This window comes from Hippopotamus amphibius, chromosome 1, assembly GCF_030028045.1.
Source record: "Hippopotamus amphibius kiboko isolate mHipAmp2 chromosome 1, mHipAmp2.hap2, whole genome shotgun sequence".
In the NCBI taxonomy this organism is placed as follows: domain Eukaryota; kingdom Metazoa; phylum Chordata; class Mammalia; order Artiodactyla; family Hippopotamidae; genus Hippopotamus; species Hippopotamus amphibius.
In genome coordinates, this window is record NC_080186.1 from 178379901 (window position 1) to 178395615 (window position 15715).

Below are 15715 nucleotides of genomic sequence, written 5' to 3' on the forward strand. Positions count from 1 at the left end.
GCAAGATCTAAGATCAGATGGAAACTCTGCTTTCCACAGCACTGTCCACTCAGAATCTATAAGCATCTTTTATGCTTTACTCTACCACCTTCACTGGTGTTGGTTTCCTCTTGCCTCTTTTTTAAAGAAGCTGTTTTCCTAGGAGGTTCAGAAAGGAGTGTAAGAACCTGTGTTCTTATATTAGCTTCTGTGTTTGAATTTTGACACTGAAAAAAAAAAAAAAAACCCTCCTACAATTCTGCTTGCTTATATAAGTCCAGATGCATCTTTAGTATCTAACTCAATATGGAAAATTACCTAAGATACCTTAAGGCAGTATATACTGCCAGATCCAATTCCATTCCTGTTGTTTAAAGCACTAGTGTGTATCAGCTACTATTTCTATCAGTCCATAGGTTACAAGAAATCCAGAATAGCTTCCCCCATTTCATGGATTAGGAAATTTACGAGAGCTAACCTTTATAACTCTAAGCTAAGTAAATGTCACACTTTTTAACTATTAGTAAGGAAACTCTCAAACACACTGAACCAAGAATATAAAAACGGTCTTTTCAAATTTCATTCCAATCTCCCCAAGCATTACAAGCAACAATACATTAAATAAGCACCATGGCAAAAGCTACAGAAAATAGTAATCAATAAAACACTTCACAACTGATTGTTTATTCTATGAATTCCGTCAACAAATATATATTGAGAGGGCTGCTGATCTTTATCAGTGATTTTATCCAGCACAATAGAATGTTCCAGACTCAGTTCACAGCACAGGCACTCTACAGAAAATAAACCAGCATGGGGCTTCAGTTCTCTAGGCTTAGGAAATAAATTTGATGTAAGTGCTAAACAGAACCATGGAAAAATAATTAAAATTTTCTCACTGGGAAGAAAACTCATACAACTCGTATATTTATGCCAGTAAGTGGAGCCAGGTGGCTTAAGAAGAATCTAATGCCATATATAAGACTCCAGTTGCAAATCGTATTTACCTTCTATCTTTGAATCTGGCACTGCCGTCCTTGTCAGCTGAGAGTACTCTGTTGTCCCCAACTACACCATCTTAGTGACGTGGACAGAGCTTAGGATAAGATGGGTCCTGAAGGAATGCAGTCAAAAGACTGAATATAAACCCAATCAAAAGCCTCATTCTCATGAGAACCTTTATAGGACACACCTAACTCTCACTAATCCCTCTTATCAGCGTCTACATCCCTGGGAGATAAAAGGGCTTTATCCTACATTGTTGTCAAAGTACAGTGTATCTTCAAAAAAAAAAAAAAAGGTCAAATAAAATAGTGGTATGCTATGCTATATAACCATAGTCTAAGCAGTAAAAAATACAACCAAATCTTCAAGTATTAAGTGCATAGCCTTCATTTTATTCCATTGTATTCAGCTCACTGATTTTAATTGCTTACCTTATTTCAATTTTCTTTTTACTTTCCTTCCTTCTCTTTGCCTATCACTTTCTGCATATGTGATAACACTTCACATTACTAGCTCAAATTTTCTTGCTTATTTCTTCTTCTCTGCCAAGATTCCATTTCTCACACACCAATATGCAGCAATCTGTCTTCTACTGGGAACTGCTTGTTTTAAGTTCCCAGGAATAAATTTCATATCAAGTGAGGAAACTTCCATTTCTATACGTGGATTTGCATGAGTTTATTTGTGCTACTAAGAGGTCAGTTTTATAACCTATTAAGTGAAGGGACTGGATTTAACTATTTTAAGTTTCTTCTACTCTAATATCCTATGGTTTTTTTGCCAGTGAAAGTAGATGGTAAATAATTGCCTTTCCACAATATTGAGATGATATACATTTAAATTCATACTTGTTTAATTCATAGTTGGCTGTTTTTTCCAAAGGTATTTTTAAGTTTTATACTTTTGAATTTTTCCCTGGGTGGTACCCATTTTACTACTGTGGGTTTTTTTATATTGTATTTTATTTGTTATGAAAGGATTCAGTTCCATAGCGGAAATCGACAGCACAAGATTTACAAAAGCTCCTCTCATGAAACAGAGAGGAGACATTATTCCAGGCTGGGGCCAGGAGGAGCTGCAGCCACAGGAGCTGAGCAAGGCCTGCCAGGGGGTTAGTGATTTTGACTACCTGGCGGGAGCAGTCTTATCAGCGTTGCGCTTCTGAGACTGGGTACTCGAAAAAGCAGCCTTGGAAAGGTTTTTATTAGAACTTCCAAGCCCATAGTTAAGAATTTTAAATAGCAGATTATCCTGAACCTTCAAAATTTCTGGATTGAGATGAAATGATTAAAGGCAAATTTCTCTGTTGGATGCCTGCAGAATGGACTGGCAGCTGAAGCGAATAGGAGTGACAAGCAGGAGGCAATGTAATGTCAGAATGCAGGGGCTAAAAGCCTCTCTGAGGAGAGCGTGAGTGGGAATGGCATTATCACACACACACACAAAAGACGGCAAAAAATTCAAATCACTTGAATACAAGGAACAAGGGAGAAGCGGAAGTTAAACCTGGCTGAAAATTGGAGCTTTGATGATCAGAAGATCTATTGGGAAGTCACATAGGGGAGCTATTTTTAATATTAACTCTGTAATACTGATAATAAATGCACTCTGAAAAAAATAAATCTATTTAAAAAAAACAACAACCCAGAATGTCAGTAGTGTATTTTAAATATCAAGCAAAATGCAGTTATTATTTGATACAACTATGAAGTTTTGGGGGGAAAAAAAGGTAAAATACATCCAAATATTCCATTTTTGTCCTAAAGAGCGGTTTGAATTGTTAGAAAATAGTTTCAGGTGATAATTTTGGACTGTTATTAGCAATATTTATTTACTTATACTTAAGCCATAAATCATTGTGATCAAAAAACTTAGTTCTCAAACATTTTGGAAGTACCTCATTAAAACATGTACTCAAGTACATCACAGATTTTGTTTAAAGCAAAATAAGAGTTAATGCTTTGTCAAATTTTATTAATATCACTGACAAATGATGTTTTTAATCACAACACAGACATTCCTTTTTTAAACAAAAGCTTCATGATTTAATCTCTTATTTGACCATTTTTGGGAGAGTTATAAAAGCCTAGTGGTGTTAGACTTTAGTTTGACAAATTATATTCTAAATGAATTCACTCATGTGCTATTATTAAATATTATCATGAATACTTAAAATTAAGCCACACTTGTCAAAACAGTTTAATAAACTGTGCTCTGTTGTAGTCACATCAAATTTCTATCACGTTCATTTCCTGACTTACTAATTCACAAAATCTAATAAATCAATAGAGTTCTACGTGTGAACTGACAAGGTTCTAAGAAAATCATTAGGCTTACTTGCTAATAGTAACCAAAAAAATCTATGTAAAATAATTACTTTATAAATGAGATGAATAAAATATAATTAGCATCAACCTAGGCAAAGACAAATCAATTCACCAGATTAACAATGAACATGGTTTTTTGGTAAGAAGTATCATAGGCTGATAGCAATGGCATGCATTTATGTGAGGTTTTGCTGTTTGCAAAGTACTTGCAAATTCATTAAATCATTGGGGCCTTATAACAACATGTTGGAAGGTGGTATCCTTTAGAGGAGAAGCACAGAGGAAAAAATGTTAGGAAACTGGGTGCTAGTGGGGGATGGTTAGTTTATTGATATTACTCTATAGAAAGAAAATGTGTGAAACCAGGCAGTTTGGGGAACAAGTACCCCGTGAAGGTACAGACAAAATGAGGCCGGGAAATGCACATCACTTACATTTTTGTGTCCACAAGAGAGACATGAGCTGAAAAATAGTGAGAGTTTGAACAAATAAACAAAGCAGAAGCTATGACTGAACTCTGTGTGTAACTGTGTGTCAGCAGAGCTTTCATCCCATACAAATAATATAAAGGAATTTAAAACAAGACGTAGAGTAAATAGTAATTAGCTATGCTGCCATGCATAATTTACTTAGTCCCAACCTAGAGGAAGAGTGTGGGAGGTGTTTCTAACCTATGCAAAGAATAAGGTGGAATGATTTGGTAATTTTGCCTATTTGATTGCACTGAAGGTTACAGACTTCTTGAATCCTAAATTTGCCGACATGCGTTCCCTCATCCGTTTTACCTTTCAGCACTGCTGCCTAAGAAGGGCGGAAGCTTATGGTCCTAATGCCACAGGCAGTCACTTGGGGTTTGCGAAACTGCAGCATCCTTCGGCTCCTGCTGGTCTTAATCTTCTTGCCCCTTACTCTATAAAGGAGGATTGGGTGAGCCCAGAATATAGACGGGGAGGAGGACAATGACCCAAGAACTCTATTCGGTAGAAGAGAGCAGCACCATCATCTTCCTTTGAAAGCAAGCCTCAGGCGTGGTTAAGTAATTCGACCAAGAACACTTGGGAGGTGGGAAAACTGAAACTCAAATCCAGGCCTTCTTGTTTCAAATTTACACTTTTATCCTAATATACTGCCCTGTAAATTAATATTATAAACACACACCATAATTTACATGATCAATGACAAATTTCTGCAGTAGAGTTTCATGTATTTTGACTATTTGGGATAAATAAGTGTTGTCATGTAAGATTTATATATCCTTATGGGGATAATTATTCATACAGTAACCTAATTTACTGAAAAATTCTTCATTCAAAAATTTAGCATAAGAAAATTTAGTATGCAGTTCTCATATGCTTAACTAGAACAACGTAGGTTGGTGAGTAATCTCAGACAGAATTCAAATATGATAGCTAAAGGCTGTGATAAAATTCACCCCTCATCTTTGTAAATGCTGTCAATTCCCTCCACTAAATTTTTAGCAAGTCTGTTGTTACTCACTTTTCTCTCCATCTTTGTTTAAACTAAGATGGCATCATAATTTATGGTGAGATTAAACAAACATCAAATAATATGAAAAGAAAAGGAGGTCTATAATATATTCAAATTATATACACGCCAAAAAATTACTCCTTTGGAAACCACGGTTGGCATGACTGGTATTCACCCACATGTGGATCTCCTTCGCTTTCTTGAGCAATGGGGATGAAAGGAAGGGCCACATGACTAGTTTTGGCCAATGAAATGAACAAGGACTGAGGAAAAAGCACAGCTAAGATTCTCCAGTCTCCCCTTCTTCTGTTGTGGTGGTTTTGGAAGAGGACACGTGACCAGGTGGTGAAGCCACACATTCAACACAGCCTGGATCACTTAACGACCACCTGAGGTACACCTGCCCTGGAGAGTTTCCTGGACTCAGGGTGAACTTTGAGTGAACGAGAAATAACTTGGATGCCTCTGTGATACTAGAGTTGTTTGCTACCACAGCATGGACTAGTCTATCTTCACTTACAGTCTTATTTTATATCTTCCAACAACATTCAAGCAAGTTTCAGTGAAATGACTATAAGCTTTACAGATGGCCTGTGCACAACGCAGGTGCTGTGCTTTGGGCAGTTCAGAAAGGTGGTGAAGAACGTGGGCTGTGGAGGCGGACTGCCTGCTTTACATGCCTGGCTTGACCACTTCCTGGCTGTACGACCTTGAACAGCAGTGACATAGTTTCCTCATTTGTAAAATGTAGATAATAACAGTGGCTAAGACATTGCATTGTTAGGAGGGAAAAATGATGTTAGGGAAAAATGAAACATACAAAACACATAGAAGAATGACACAAAACAAGCCCTTCATAAGGGTTAATTATCATATATTGTCAACATCAACTCTAACCTACCCAAGGGCACACATTGTTTTATTTAGCTGGTCCAAAATTCCCTTTGGTGGTTAGGAGAATCGACAACTACATTATCAAACAGTGGAAAAATCATATCTATAGTCTACTAACAAAAGGATGGAAATGCTTTTATTAGAGCTCTAATGCACTGGTTCTTTAGTGGCTCCACAGAGTGGATCTATTGCTATTTTTAGTTGTAGGGGTCAGTGTTAAACACATGAAACTCACAAATGAAATACCAGTAATGCAAGTGACACAGTATCAAATGGCATTAATACTATGACATCAGAACTTTTTATGGGAAAAAAGTCCAAAATAATAGACAGCCTTTGAACTTAAGAGAAAAAACTAGAAAGGTAAAGCCTCTGGTATAATACATGACAAAATGAGGCTTGCATTATTCAACAGCTCGTTCATTCTTGATGGTAGTGAAACTGCCTGAAATCCCTTTCCTGTTCTGCAAAGATCAAACATATTAAGAATGTCAAAATAACATTAGGTAACCCCTTTCGAACGTCAAAATAACTCCTCAGAACAAAGGAAAAATTTGCAAAGTTCACGGATATGAAGAACACAATTAAATGGTGATGTTGTGGGGAAAAAAATGTATGGGAAGTTCTGTTGGCACTAAAATGCTAGTCCAGTCACTTACTAAGGGGTCAATTTTGGCAAACCACTGAAACTGAAGTCCTGGATTTCTTCACTTGTAAATCAGGATAATAATATCTATTTTATACATTAATATGAGACCTAGAAAAAACTAATGTATGTAAAGTTTCAGAAAGCAATTAAAAATACTAGTTCACCTATCTTTGATCAGTCTGGAAGTCATAAATCATAAGCAAAATTTCCTACGTATTTTCGCTTGGTCTTCAAATAATTCTATACCCCATGTTGATTTAACTACATTTAAAGAGAAGGTTATTTGCAGAGCTTCTTTATGTTCCACTTTAGGTTTTTCCAAGAAGACCTGAACGATAAATCCAAGTGCTTTCAATGAAATGACATCCTACATAACTGATGCTCTACTAAGATATGGCTAATGCAGTTTTATGTTTAACTCTGCTGCCTGCCCTAATGGTAGTATCACATCTGTCATTATTTCATAATCAGGTGACTTGCAAGATGCTAAAATTCCAAAATGTTCAGCCTAAAAATCTGAATACAGTGTCACAGTTCCATATTAACCCAGAAAATGTCATGTGATTTTGCAATAGTATCTAGTAATTGTCAGATTCTGTGCACTTTACTTAATTATGTGATGCAGAATTTTACTGCTCATAAATCATTTCCTCACTTAGAAATCATCAGTATGTACCAATGCACAACAATGCAATCTTTTGCTATGAATCTGAGTGTACAACAAAATGTGCTACCAACAGAGAAACCTGCGAAAGAAACTGAATCAGGACAATCACAAGACAATGCATTACTGCATCTATTCCACGGGAAAAAATTCAGTCAAGGCAGTGATTTATGACTTGATTACACCACTTCCAGTACAATTACAAGTGGAACTACTCAGTCCTTTTCTTCATGGAGCATCCAAAAAGAGCTGTAATTAGAACTGTATATAAAAGGTCTTGTATAGTTTCAGAGACTTTGTGTAGCTACTGTCCTTGGTCATGTTAAAAGCAACTACTGATCTGTCCAAAGAAAAGCCATATAATACAGTGCCTTATTCCTTTTTTCATTAAATAGTTAGATGTGGGTATAATTCAAACACAGGATTTTTTAGATTAATTAAACCACTTCAGTTAATAGCAGATTTTTTTTCATAGACTACTATTAAACTAATGAAAGGAGGTATGTATATAATGTCAAGTTAAAGAGTGGGGAATATCTCTTCTTGCATGCCCTGTATTTTTGAGCAGATATTTTATATTTAGCTTAAGCATGGCCTAAAAAAAATCAGTTTTATTTTATTTTATAATTCCTACAACCACCAAGAGATGGAAGAGAACTTTGGTCAATTTTCTTTTCTTTTCACCTTTCATCAGTGGAGATAACAATAAATTCCCTTCACAAAAATGGCACAATCTTTGTTTAAACTAACAAGACAAAATTTTTCCTATTCCAACTTAATTAATGGCTATAGTTTTTTTTAACTATATGTTCTACCATTCACTATGAATAGATGTTGTCATAAGCAGTAGTACCATTTTACATTTTGTAGAAACATCACCTTCAAAGGAATATGGAGGCCAGCTTTTTGGTACACTACTCTATGTGTTAATAAAAGAGTTAAAGCCATGTTGTGAAAAAAGAACCTGCCCTTAAAGATTTGAAAAAAGCATTTCTGCTTTGGTATCTTCAGGAAGAGAAAACATAGACCGTGTTTTATGGTGATTTAATGAATGATGTGCAGAGCTTGCAGTTCAGAATTTAAATTTTGAAAGCAATGTTGGCTGATTACAAAAACTGCACTGCCACTCATGACACTTTAATTACAACTTTCCAGGCAAATATTATGACACTCTATGTTAATTGCTTTCCATGTTTTACAAGTTTATATATATTTAGAGACATGACTAAGTTCCAGTGAATGTTGCAAAATTATCAGGCAAAAAAAACCTATTGGCCCAATATTTTCCATACATTAGTGAAAAAAAAAAGGAACATATGGAGCAAATAAACTAAAAGGAATGTCCCAACACTGCTGTAATCTAACATTTAACATTGACTATGTAATAAATAAACTATAATAAGAGAAAAAGGTCAATAGCTGTAACTTCTTTACATTGAGATTTAATTCAGCTTTATAGGCCAACAGTTACTTCTAAATGTGTTAAATAAAAACAGGTGTTGTGGTTTTGGCATATGTTACTAATCAAACTAAAAAGATGGTCTTTCATGGGGTAGATCTGTCTATAATTTGAGGAAGAGAGATGGATGTGAACCTCAGAGGTTGTGTCTAGGCATCTGCCTCAAATATCCTTAATCAACAAGCTTAAATCATCTAATTTATTCAACTTGCTCTACTGAAAATAAATTATCTGCTCTGTGGATGATTTGTGGCTGTTAGTAAGCTCTACTTTGAGGTCCAGCTTGGTTCCCAGACATCAACAAGGGTCAAAAGTCTCAAACTATAAAGTAATTATTAGGTCACAGTAATTGGCTGTGAAAGAAAGATGGGCTGAAGGGAGAAAACTTCATGTCTTCTAAGACTGTTAATAATATCAAAAGGCCTAACACTGGATGAACATTTGAAAGGATGTAAATATTTAAATCTAGAGAGGTGATAAAATCCTGGATTTACTTCTATCAAGCCTAAATGAACATATTAAAACATTAAGACTTCCTCTCTTCCTTCTATAGAACAACAAAGAACCCTGGCATATTTCAGCTCTGAGGGGCACCAGCTTAAGGTGCATGCTAAAAATATCATGTTCCAGAAACATCTTTATTTCCCCCTATGATTCTCCTATAAATGAGGGAATCCCTCGGGGAGGTAGAGAGAGCTTGCTGATGCAGGAGGCAAGTCATCCTACTGCTTCAGTGAGCTGTTTTATGGAGTGTCCTGGAGGCATGCTGAGAGTGGGTTGGGTCTAAAGGGGTTGGCGTGCAAGAGATCATCCTTGAGGTACCAAAATGGAGGCAAATCATATGAAAATGTGTACAGTTCTACTGAGGATCTGCTATGCGATATTTAATTTGAAAAATGCTGGCATATACTTGTGATCTCCAAACTCTGTTGGAGTTGCTATCCATTTTGATGTAAATTAACATGGGATGAAATGAACCACTGTTTCATTTTAATTCTGAGGAATATTTGGTCTTGCCATTATTTACCATTGTTTATTGACATATGATATTTCCACAGACCAAAATCTTTCATTACATGTATAGGTGAACATATAGTCGTAATTGTATAGCACAGAAAATAAACGTTCCGGTATTATCCTCAGCATTTAATAATGTAAAACTAGTGACAAACATCTTTAGAAAAAATAATAAAATAGTCCTTCAGTATTAAAATTTCTTATTAAAAAGCATTAGGTCAAAGTTAAGAGTATGGCATGTTCTCAATGCATAGATGAGTTAGGCGTGAATAAAATGAATCGAATCCCATCTTTTATAGTAAATCAAAATATATGCAATCTGCAGGTCACAGTTTGTCACAGGTCAACTGAAAAAACAATATATTCAGCTTTTTCATTATTCGTGGTTTCTGATGATGTAGCTTTTAAACAACGTATACGCAGGATATAAACAACATACTGCATACTTACCAGGTGATTTCTATGCCACTCTGCTGAATGCAGGATAAATATATTTGGGCTTTTTATTGCTTGAGTAGAAAGTGCTCATTACTTATTATTTTATGTTTATAATATAAGAATTTTAAAAAAAACAGAAAGTTTTTTTAAATGGCATACATCACACTGTGGTAGTGGTTGATTTCCTCAAGATCGTCTTCTGTGGTTTTGGTGCAGTGGGAGGAGGCACAGTTGCAGGTCTGAGGGGGGGGAAGCTGTTACTGTGGCTTATTCCCAGTCCCCCATTTTCTAGTGGAAAAGGAGAGAGATGAGGGGGAGGAGGGTGGGGAGGGCCTTGGGGAGGAAGCTTTCCTGGCAGGTGGATAGGTTCGCTGTGTAAGTGGACCTCCCTGTTTTTTATGTGATACCGGGTGTCACAGTCAGGACAATAGCCATGGTACTGGACTTTTTCATTAAACCGAACTCGTTCCCGAGGTCCTGCTTGGGGGCACCTGTCTTTTTCAGGTCTGTGCATCAGAGGCTGCACTGGAGCCTTGTCCAAGTTACTGCTGGGTTTGCAGCATATGTCTCCATTTGGAATTTTGTTTGGTGCCCCTGGGAAGCCTCCATTTCTCAGAAGGGTGCCATTGGTCTTTACCGGATTGACAGTGGGCACCACTCTTTGGGGATCTTCACACTTCACAGGTGTCAACCGTGGAGGAGGTGGTGGAGGGTTTGGCTTTCTCAGGACCGTGAGGATAGCAGATGGGTGGGCTGGGGGTTTAATGAGAGGGGCATTGGCCTGCACTTTGATCTTCTCTATGCTGGAGGCTGTTGTCCCGCTTGAGCTACTATTCAGGGTGTCCGTTTTGGAGCTGTCAGTCATCTCATCCTCCAGCTGTAGGTCAGAGGTCAGGGTATCAATCTGGTCAACCACCTGGTGGAAAGGATAAGGTAATTGTGTTGAAGAATGACCCAAAGCAAAATATACTAAAATAATGTCTTCCTATCTCACGGTAATCTGCTATGGGAACCTGGACTAACACTGAATGATGTATTCCATTGTTCTTAATGTTTTCATTCAATAAATATTCAGAATATCTACCAGAAGAGTGCCAAAGGTTTGATAACATAATGATTTCACATCCCTAGAATATAATATACTATTTATGTATACGTTCTATCCTTAACTCTGTTATACCCACCAAAGATAAAAATCTAATACAGAAACATAACTGATGTTTTTATTGACATATAGTAGATTTACAATATTATATTAGTTTCAGGTGTACAACATAGTGATTCAATATTTTTATGGGTTTCCTACCATTTAAAAGTATTATAAAATACTGGCTATATTCCCTGTGCTGTACAATATATCCTTGTAGCTTATTTTTCATATGTAGTAGTTGGTGCCTCTTAATCCCCTACTCCTATTTAGCCTGTCCCCTCATCTTTCGCCCCACTGGTTCATAACTTATTTTTAAAAACAGAGGAGGGCACAGCAAGATCTTTTTTGACTCATTTCCTAGAGTAATGGAAATAAAAACAAAAATAAACAAGTGGGACCTAATGAAACTTAAAAGCTTTTGCACAGCAAAGGAAACTATAAACAAGATGAAAAGACAACCCTCAGAATGGGAGAAAATATTTGCAAATGAATCAACAGACAAAGGATTAATCTCCAAAATACATAAACAGTTCAGGCAGCTCAATATCAAAAAATCAAACAACCCAATCAAAAAATGGGCAGAAGATCTAAATAGGCATTTCTCCAAAGAAGACATACGGATGACCAAGAGGCACATGAAAAGCTGCTCAACATCACTAATTATTAGAGAAATGCAAATCAAAACTACAATGAAATATCACCTCATATCAGTTAGAATGGGCATCATCAGAAAATCTACAAACATTAAATGCTGGAGAGGGTGTGGAGAAAAGGGAACCCTCTTGCACTGTTGGTGGGAATGTAAATTGATACAGCCACTATGGAAAACAGTATGGAGGTTCCTTGCAAAACTAAAAATAGAGTTACCATATGACCCAGCAATCCCACTACTGGGCACATACCCAGAGAACACCATAATTCAAAAAGACACATACACTCCAATGTTCATTGCAGCACTATTTACAATAGCTATGACATGGAAGCAACCTAAATGTCTGTCAACAGATGAATGGATAAAGAAGGTGTGGTACATATATACAATGGAATATTACTCAACCGTAAAAGGGAATGAAAGTGGGACATTTGTAGAGACATGGATGGACCTAGAGACTATTATACAGAGTGAAGTAAGTCAGAAAGAGAAAAACAAATATTGTATATTAATGCATATATGCGGAATCTAGAAAAATGGTATAGATCAACCCATTGCAAGGCAGAAATAGAGACACAGATGTAGAGAACAAACATATGGACACCAAGCGGGGAAAGTGGCAGGGGAGGGGTTGGGGTGAGGTGAATTGGGAGATTGGGATTCCCACATGTACATTACTAATAAGAAGAAAAAATATCAAATTGTACACTTTAAATATATGCCTTTATTGTATGTCAATTACATCTCAATAAAACTTCTTAAAAGATAAACAGAGGAAGGGACTTTTCCCTCTGCCTTAACATATAGAAAGCACAAGAGAACATTAATCTCACACTAAAATGAGAAAAAGCCCAATAATCTGCAAAAATCATAATTTTTCTTTAGACTATCGGAAAACTGAGATCATAAGGTAGCCAAATAAATTGAACTGCAAAGAGCTGTAAGCCCCATGAGGACAGACAGGACACATAAGCTGTTCCACCTTTGGCAAATCACAGGGAAAAGATGCCGTGTACACCAAACTGAGTAAACAGCTAAAACTTTAAAGAGTAATTAAAGGCAGAGTGTGTGCTATCATGACAATTTAGAATCCTGAGGAGCCCAGACCCAATGCAGCCTGTCCTCACTCGTTGCCCCTTTTCCATGGGCCTCTCATGTGGGAGAATAAGGGCAGGCAGAGACTGGAAAGGGTCCCTCTTGGGCACACAGGCACAAAACCCCACTCATTTACAAGATCCTTCTTTCTTTTAAAAAGAAGCCTTCAGGATTATGGGGATGGCAAGAAACTCTCTAACCTCTAAGACATAGGCGATGATCTCTTGCTCCTAAGGTAGAAGTAAAAGCTGTCTGATCTTTGGGAAGGAGGTGAAAAATTCTCTTAGACCCAGGAACCTACACTACATATGTCTGCTATCACTTGGGGGTAGGATCCAAGTCACAACCACTCAAGACGTGCCAAAGACACAAGGCAAAGTAAGGAAGTCAAATAAGACTGGCAGGGCCATCACACCATGATGTAGGTTCAACCCCAAGTTATAGGAGAGCGACTATGAAGACAGAAAAACTGGGTGGAAGGGTTTTAAGCAATGCCTTTCTAGGGAAAGGTGGGCAAGGTAGTTGGGGAGTCATGGAGTTAAGGAATTTGGCACCTCCTATAACAGGTTTGCTTAGTGTCTCTGCCATGTTAAGTCATTGTCTGGGGCAGCTTGTGGGAAGCACATCCTCAGGTCAAATGCTCAACTTCAGAGCCCAGAAGCTGACCCTCTGTCATTTACACTGCCTGCAGCCAGAGATCTTTGAGGCTATTCTAATGGCTGCCATACATGTATTATTATACCTACATGAAGAAAGAAAAGTTATGGATTACTTTAAAAATAATTTATTTTTAGTACCTCAAAACTTTGCACAACAGTGTAAAGCAATTACATTCCAATGAAGAGCTTTAAAAAAAAACCCAAAAAACTAATTTATTTTTAAAAAGAATGAGTCCCTTCATCTCATATTTCCATATGTAGACTTTCCCCTCCTCTCTTATTCAGGCCTAAGTTTGTTCAACTGTGCAGTTGGCTTTCTGACACGAAAACATCATAACCAACCAGAAGTTAGAGAGGATTCAGAGAGTTTACTTCTACATGAGTGTCTTGTGTGATTGGTTCATGCTGATACCATGAGAGCTAGGTCTTCAATTTTAGCTCCTAAATCCATTTACTTCTCTCCAACTTCCTTTCTTTGATTCTAGTCCGAGCCACTATTACCATATGAGCCACCCAGAATCACCTTACCTCCTCTCTCATTTCTATAATCTCAGTGATCTTTCTCAAAATAGAATTGTGCTTGCCATTCCTTGCTTAAAACCTTTCAATGCCTGCTCATTTCTCCTGTGATATATATCAATTCTTAACATGGTCTCTAATGTCCTGTCAATCTCATTCAGTGTTGTTATGATAAGTGTTTAATAACTGATTCTTAGGGGTATAAGTGAGTCCTGATTTGAAGAGTCTGCCAACTTCTATGGTGTTAACTCCTGCCATGGTTGACTTTAAGTGAGTAAAGGCAACATCACTAGATGCGAAATTGGGAAGAAACGTGCAGTAGCACATCGTTATAAAGTATATCCACCATACCATTAGAATAGACATAAACTCAGGAGTACGAAAAAAAAAAACATTAAAATGTAGTAAAATAATTAGGAATGACTAGAAATAATTCGAAAAAAATCTTTCTTCTTAATGTAATCTATTTATTATAGATTTATATACTTTTCATTTTCAATAATAGTTATTTCACAACTGGCTCACAAGATTTCTGAAAATAAAACAATTGGCCCTTCAGAAGACCTAAATAGGCATTTCTCCAAAGAAGACATATGGATGACCAAGAGGCACATGAAAAGCTGCTCAACATCACTAATTATTAGAGAAATGCAAATCAAAACTACAATGAAATATCACCTCATATCAGTTAGAATGGGCATCATCAGAAAATCTACAAACATTAAATGCTGGAGAGGGTGTGGAGAAAAGGGAACCCTCTTGCACTGTTGGTGGGAATGTAAATTGATACAGCCACTATGGAAAACAGTATGGAGGTTCCTTGCAAAACTAAAAATAGAGTTACCATGTGACCCAGCAATCCCACTACTGGGCATATACCCAGAGAACACCATCATTCAAAAAGACACATGCACTCCAATGTTCACTGCAGCACTATTTACAATAGCCAGGACATGGAAGCAACCTAAATGTCCATCAACAGATGAATGGATAAAGAAGGTGTGGTACATATATACAATGGAATATTACTCAGCTATAAAAAGCAATGAAAGTAGGACATTTGTAGAGACATGGATGGACCTAGAGACTGTTATACAGAGTGAAGTGAGTCAGAAAGAGAGAAACAAATATATATTAACACATATATGCAGAATCTAGAAAAATGGTATAGATCAACCCATTGCAAGGCAGAAATAGAGACACAGATGTAGAGAACAAACATATGGACACCAAGTGGGGAAAGCAGGGAGGGTTGGGGGGAATGAACTGGGAGATTGGGATACCAAATTGTACACTCTAAATATATGCAGTTTATTGTATGTTAACTGCATCTCAATAAAAGTTCTTAAAAAAAAATCAAGGCAAAGGCCCTCACTCAATAGACAATGAATTCCTGTCTGGAGAAGAATGAATCACTCCACTTTTGATTTCCTCGTTTTATTTTGGTTTTCCCCCTGCTCAAGAGTAATAATGGAAAGACAGCAGGACAAGCACATTAAATTTGGATACTCTCTTCTCCTTTGCTCATTCAGCTGCCTGAGAGTCTAGTGATAAACATGATACGCAGAGAACTAGAAAAATGAAATGGTGCAATCTGAGGCATGTCCTCATGGGGAGAAAAAAGTAGAGACTCAAATTGTGGGAGACGCCAAGGGTACTTGAGATAGCTGGCCGCATTCATTTATCTTTCTGAAGCACTGTGAGGACATGCATACTGCCT

The 15715-nt window shown here is 37.0% G+C and overlaps 1 protein-coding gene across 6 annotated transcripts in view; it reads right to left on the reverse strand.

Moving 5' to 3' along the window:
* The window catches only part of PRR16 (proline rich 16), a 278334-nt gene that overhangs the window by 93057 nt on the left and 169562 nt on the right, over positions 1–15715 (reverse strand). For 5 of the 6 annotated variants that reach the window (XM_057736762.1, XM_057736776.1, XM_057736786.1 and 2 more), the window contains one exon: positions 9557–10836. In XM_057736762.1, coding sequence (XP_057592745.1) covers positions 10081–10836 — 756 coding nt within the window. In that variant the 3' untranslated portion in view covers positions 9557–10080. Of the gene's footprint in view, positions 1–9556; positions 10837–15715 lie in introns of those variants that run through there. The other variant, XR_009053978.1, reaches the window with a different exon arrangement.